This window comes from Hydractinia symbiolongicarpus, chromosome 2, assembly GCF_029227915.1.
Source record: "Hydractinia symbiolongicarpus strain clone_291-10 chromosome 2, HSymV2.1, whole genome shotgun sequence".
In the NCBI taxonomy this organism is placed as follows: domain Eukaryota; kingdom Metazoa; phylum Cnidaria; class Hydrozoa; order Anthoathecata; family Hydractiniidae; genus Hydractinia; species Hydractinia symbiolongicarpus.
Window position 1 is genome coordinate 32,191,452 of NC_079876.1, and position 7,062 is coordinate 32,198,513.

Below are 7,062 nucleotides of genomic sequence, written 5' to 3' on the forward strand. Positions count from 1 at the left end.
TGACGCTGTGGATTTTTTATGGGTTAACGACTAGTCTCTTTAATAATAGCCGTATTTTGTCTGTCTGTCCGCGAAAGATGCGTCCCGTAACGGAAACACGAAATTTTGTAAATTACGCACGAAAGAAGAAGATACGCACTGTTTCCGCACTGTGGGGAAGATTTTATTTTATTTTCCCGCTCTTGGCGTGTTTCACAGTTTCCACGACCAACCAATCAACGAGCCTTATTACACAGACTCTATTGTTCCTATAAACTTTGCCCCGGGTTGCTGTCCGTTTCCAGCGTTGCAAACATCTCGCGCTCCAGCGGACAGAAATGAACGGACTGAAGATTAGCAAGAAGACTGAGCAAGGTGTCAAGGAAAGTTTCTTTACTATAATTTGCATCGTTTCTTGCTTTTTTATACTTCTGAAGAAGACTTTTTGTATTCTTAGAATATTCTTTTCAGTCCTTTCTTTGTTTCTTTGCATTTTTAGCTAGCTAGGAGGCAAGTTTTTTATACTTCTGGAAAAACTTTTTGCATTCTTAGGATATACTTTTTCTTCATTTATTTGTTTCTTTGCATTTTTGTTACATAAACTATAGCTACCTAGCTAGCTAGGGGGACAATTTCTTTGCTGTCAATTTTTAATTTCGTTTTAAGTTGGCCAGGGTTAACATGAATGTTCCTCCAGAAAATCAAGATATTTTATTGGAACATAACTATGCAAATAATGTTCCCCATGAAAACGCTGTTGTGAATGGTGATCATAATTATGCAATTCCCCGCTTACATAATGATTTGGATGTTGTTGCTGCGCGGCGAAGAGTTGATGCTCAACGTCACAGGGAACAGAGACCCAATGAAACTTTAGAACAGGCCCAACAGCGTAGAGCAGCAGATGCTCTACGCCAAAACGCAAGACGAGCAGCTGAAAACGTAGAAGACGCAAATGCTCGCCAACAGGTAGATGCACAACGTCAACGTGCGAATAGAGAAAATGAATTACCCCAGCAAGCAGCAGTAAGACGTAGGGCAGAATTATTGCGTCATCGAGCTAGGGTTCAACGTTTCTTAAATTTAGCTAGAATTAACAATGTTTTGCCTCCTACACATTCTGCAGGTGAGTTTACTATTGTGTGTGAGCATTGTCGAGCTATTAAATTTAATAATGAAAATCATTTTAAGTGTTGTCACAATGGCAAAGTGGCCCTGCCTGCTATATTACAATTTCCTGCTGAAATACGTGAATTGTTAAGCAACGACTCTGCCCAAGCTAAACAGTTTCGTAAGCATATCAGAGTATACAATAATGCATTTAGTTTTGCTTCTTTGTCAGCAAACATTCGACCACCACCAGGTCGTGGACCCCCCTGTTTTAGAATATGTGGTCAATTATTTCACAGGTATGGTGCTTTATTACCTGCTCAGAATGAAGTACCTAATTTTAGCCAATTGTATATTGTAGAAGCTGCAGCTGCCTTAAACATGCGTATTGAGAATCCAACACATGCTCATTGTAATCGCGAAACAATGCAGATAATTCAAGATGTTCTTAACAGGGATTCTTCATATGCTGCAGCTTATAGAAATATGGCTGAAGTGGAACGTGAAGAAACAGCCAGAGCAGCTGCGGAAAACAGACAGCCTTCTGTTGTAAGTATGGTAATGCGCGAGGGTAATGATCGCAGAAGGTATAATGCACCCTTGCATCAGGAAGTTGCTGCCATCTTTGTTGGTAATGATGGAGCACCTCCTGCTGCAAGAGATATTGTTGTTTATCCACGTAATCAACCTTTGCGGCAAATCCCTCATATATCATGCAATATTGATCCTATGATGTATCCCATTTTATTTCCACGTGGTGAGCCGGGTTGGGACCCAAATATGGCCCATGTCAGGGAGCATGCAACTGGAGTTAGAAATAGGCTAACCCAGTTGGAATATTATATTTACCGCATTGCTATTAGGCGAGAATTTTCTGCCCTTCATCTAGCAGGCAAATTGTTTCAGCAATTTTTAGTAGATGCATATGTTAAAGTTGAAGGCCAACGGCTTGCATTTATTCGCCGAAATCAAAACCAGCTTCGAGCAGAGTCCTACCAAGGACTTCTGGATTACCTCCAAAATGCTGCAGATCAACGTAACTTACAAGCAGGTAATGTTGTTGTCTTGCCTTCCACCTTTTCTGGCTCACCCCGTAACATGCATCAGTTGTACCTTGATGCAATGGCATTGGTTTCAAAGAAGGGTAAGCCAGATTTGTTCTTGACTTTTACTTGCAATCCAAAATGGCCAGAAATTGTTACTAATTTGTTACCTGGTCAATCTGCTTCTGATAGACCGGATTTGGTTGCAAGGGTTTTTAAATTAAAATTACTAGCTTTGAAAAAAGATTTAAAAGACGGTGTATTGGGTGTTCTGTGTGCACATGTAGATGTTATTGAATTTCAAAAAAGAGGTTTACCGCATGTTCATATGCTTTTACATCTACACAATGAGTTTAAATTACGAAATGCTGATGATATTGACTTATTAATTTGTGCACAGATTCCGGATCAAAACCAAGATGCTGAATTGCATGATATAATAAAGTCATGTATGATCCATGGGCCATGTGGCCACCTTAATAATACATCTCCGTGCATGAAAGAGGGTGAGTGTACTAAGCATTTTCCTAAGCAGTTTAATGACGGAACTGTTATAAATGTTGATGGTTATCCCATGTACCATCGCCCTGATAATGGAAGAACGGTAAGAATTCGAAACTTAGATGTTGATAATAGGTGGGTTGTGCCTTATAACCCTTTCCTATGTAAAAAATATATGGCACATATAAACTTGGAAGCGTGTGTGTCAATTAAAAGTGTTAAGTATTTGTATAAATATATTTACAAAGGTTATGATACTGCACACATAGAAATCAATGAGCGGATCGATCATGATGAAGTAACAACATTCTTAGATGCCAGATATGTGTCTGCACCTGAAGCAACTTGGCGTCTCTGTGAATTTCCTATGCATACTCAGAGTCATTCCATCATAAGACTTCCTGTTCACCTTCCAAATCACCAACAAGTGTTTTTTAGGGAAGGCAACGAGGCTGTTGCTGCTGACAGGGCTGAAAATTCTAAGACGATGTTAACAGCCTGGTTTCAATTAAATCAGCAGGACCAGCATGCGCAACGACTTTTTTACACTGAAATACCTTACCACTTTGTTTTTCGGAATACACAACAACAAAAACGGTGGGTAGTTAGGCAACGCGGTGCTGAAAAGATAGTAAGTAGAATGTATAATGCCAGTATCCGCGAAGGTGAAAGGTATTTTTTGCGCGTCCTTCTATTGCATGTCCCTGGTGCTACGTCTTTTGACGACTTAAGACATTTCGAAGAAAATATTTATGCTTCTTTTAGGGATGCATGCTTAGCACGAGGATTGTTAGCTGATGATAATCTTTGGATTCGCACCATGAACGAGTTAGTGGAATATGCTTCTCCATCTAAAATGAGAAAAGCGTTTTCTTTTATATTGATTCACGGTGAACCGAATAACCCACATGAATTGTGGGAAACCTTTCGTGCTGCTATGATGGAGGATTACTTACGTCACCACCCTGAAGTACAGGCAGAACAAATGGTGCTAGGTAAAATTAAAGGGGTTATTCAGCAATTTGGTAAGCGTCTTACTGATTTTGGTCTTCCTGCTTTACAGGAAGCTTTGCTTGATGATTTGCCAAATGCTGAAGAAATGAGGCAGGAGGCTGTAAATATCAGGCCTTTGTTAAATGCTAAGCAGGTTCATGTAGCTGATTCTATTATAAATGCCGTCACCAATAGTAACATTAATGTTGCCAATATTTTCTTCCTAGATGGGCCAGGTGGCACAGGTAAAACTTTTACATATAATTATATTATTAAGGAAGTTATTGCGAGAAATCTGTGTGTTGCTACTTGTGCCTGGACAGGTATTGCTGCCACATTATTGCAGAATGGTAAGACTGTCCACTCTCTTTTCAAGTTACCAGTCCCTGTTTTAGACGGCTGTACATGTAATATCAAACCCAATAGTGATCATGCAGCATTTTTAAGAAGACAGGTCATCATTATATTTGATGAAGCCAGCATGATACCTAAATATGCTTTGGAAGCTATTGACAGAATGTTTAGGGATATATGTAATAGTGAAATTCCCTTTGCAGGTAAAGTTATTCTTCTGGGAGGAGATTTCCGTCAAGTACTCCCTGTTGTCAGAAGAGCCGGACCTGCACAAATTGTAGAAGTTTGTTTGAAAAGCTCAGAACTCTGGCACTTGACTCGAATTTTCCACCTCCACACGAACATGAGAGCTGGAGAAGGAGAGCAAGTCTTTGCTGAATTTCTTTTAAACCTTGGTAGTGGTCGGGTGCCACAAAAACCAGATGATCCAAATCAAGGTTGTATTGAAATTCCCCATGAATGTGTTCTGCAACCTAATGAAAATATCGTTACTTCTATCTTTAGTGAATTAGATGACGTGGAATTTTCACGTTGTGTCATCTTAACCCCAACAAACGAAGAAGCGTTGGAAATAAATGAACAAATTTTGAATCAAATTCCTGGTGATACCCGTACATATTACAGTATCGACTCTGTTGTTTCGGATGATCAAGAAGAAATTGATTTATATCCCATGGAGTTTATTAATTCCTTAACTCCAAGTGGTATGCCACCACACCAATTAAATGTCAAAGTTGGATCTGTTGTAATGTTGTTGGGAAATCTGTCCCTTAAAGACGGTCTTTGTAATGGTACAAGGTTAATGGTTCGTAATCTGCGTGCAAATGTTATCGATTGTGAAATTCTTACCGGTATTCGTAGAGGTGATCGTGTGTTAATTCCGAGAGTGTCCCTCTGTCCAAATGATACAAATCTACCCTTTCAAATTAAACGCACCCAGTTTCCTTTAAGATTGTCTTACGCATTGACTATAAATAAAAGTCAAGGCCAAACTTTTGAGAAAGTTGGTATATTTTTACGTAGACCTTGCTTTAGTCATGGCCAACTTTATGTTGCATTTTCACGTGCTCGGTCATTTCAAGCAGTTAAAGTACAGGTTGTTAATACTTTTAAGCAAGGTTATGTAGGAGATAGGTGTTTTACAAAAAATATTGTTTTTCCACAAGTATTATAATTTTTCATGTTTCGCTTTTATGCAACACTAAGATTTCAAGTATTGGTTAGTGTTATGTTGCCTGTAACATTAACCCTGCAATCACATAATTTTAATAAGCAACTTACAATTTTGATTTGGTGCTTATCAAAGTTGTGTATTGCCTACGTGACCATTATATGATGGGTTTCAGGTGTTCTCATGCCTTAATAGGTGTGTTGACAGTGTTAGCATGTTCTGTCTCTAGCTTTAATCGGAGATAGTTTCTCAACTTCAATGATTAAAGTGTGTGTTTACGCCTGAACAAGTGCCGCGTCTACTTGATCTTTGTGGCACACAGTTGTCGCACGCGGTGTTGCTAAACTAAATTGTATATTCTTTTAAAAGAACCTCTATCTCCTACACTGTAAAATATTGTTGTCCACTGCCTGTGAGAGTTTGCGTCATATTTTATTGTGCAAATGTATGTTTTTCTTCTCTCATAGGTGGGGTGCGAAATCCAATGGCTTACCTTCTCGAGGTGCACCCCGTTACGTCAATTTTAGCTGGATTTATAAATAAACAAATTTTTCGAGCTCACAATTATATAAACATAATTTCATTTAAGGGTGAATAAAATTAAAACTTTGTAGCCCTTTCTAACTTAAAGAACTTTATTCTACTAAATTCACTTTTTTAAAGTCCAGTTAAAGTTTGCAAACTGAAAGCCAGGGTTGCCTTAAGGGGGATTTTCACAAAGCGAATTGAATGGCGAACTCGCTTTTTAATTTTCACAACAAAATAAATTAGGGGCCAAACTCATTGTTTACATTAGTTAACCGCGTTCTGATTGGTCAAAAACTAGCAGCGAAACCTTTAGCCGCGAAAACGTAGGAACTGTTTCTACTTTTCAGCGAAGCGAATATTTCGATGCAAAATCAAAACTGCGCATGCTCAGATACAATTCGTCGTTCAATTCGCTTCGTGAAAATCCCCCTTTATGGGTATTTTTTTTGTATATTGTCTCCCTTTACTTAAGGCAATCAATATTTATGTAACTGTACATGTATATTCAGTTGTGCAAATTACATCTTCCTTATATTTATGCAACTTTATTTAAATAGTAATTTATTTTTAGGCAAACTAAAAATGTCACGATTTGAAAAGTTTTTAAGTGAAAACACTGCTGCTTCAGCAGGAGTATCGTCTGCAGGCGAATCAACAACAACAACAACAGCAAGTACAACATCAGTAACAGAATCACTAGCAACAGCAGTTACAACAGCAACATTTGCAACAACAACAACAACAACAACAGCAACAACGACAACAACAGCTGCATCAAGTCAAGAAAACCTTAGTAATGTAAGGTCCACTTTTATTACCATCGTCTATAAGTTCTAATTCTCTACATATTCTCATCACATTGTTGCATTGAAAAAATTGAGTCTTATATTTTTATATTTATGTTGAGTTTTATATAGTATATTCTTTTCCGTATTTTAGGATCTTTCTTACAAAGCATACCTACGGTATCGTAGAAGAAACCCAGGGCCCAGGTCAAGGGCGTCATACCTTGTGTGGCGTCGCCTCGGGGGCAGGGACCGCGAGGGCTTCCGCTGGCGGGAGCGGCCTGGGCAACCTACTCACGAAGAAGGGGCGAAATCGATCCTGATACAACAGGGGGTGTGTTCCATCAAGGTGGAATACCGTTAATCGGTACCCACTTTGATATATACTTTAAATCCTTTAATTGATTTTCAAATATTTCACTCCCCTGTGTGTCAGTGGTCGATATTACTCGCGTTTCAATTTTATTTGTCTTTGATTATTTTATGGTTCCTTTCATAGTTCCATTTATAGTTCCATAATTTTCCCAGTTTTGCCTGCTTTTTCTTAGTTTCGCATTAAAGTCAATTTTCTCAGTATTTAGTTTTAGTCATTAATATG

General features: G+C 38.5%; 1 protein-coding gene across 1 annotated transcript; it reads left to right on the forward strand.

Annotated features, from left to right (window-relative positions):
• The first annotated feature begins 660 nt into the window (after nt 1-660).
• Nucleotides 661-5,154, forward strand: LOC130630120 (uncharacterized). Its single transcript, XM_057443517.1, has one exon. The coding sequence runs from the start codon at nt 661-663 to the stop codon at nt 5,152-5,154; it is 4,494 nt and encodes a 1,497-aa protein (XP_057299500.1).
• Nucleotides 5,155-7,062: the final 1,908 nt, after the last annotated feature.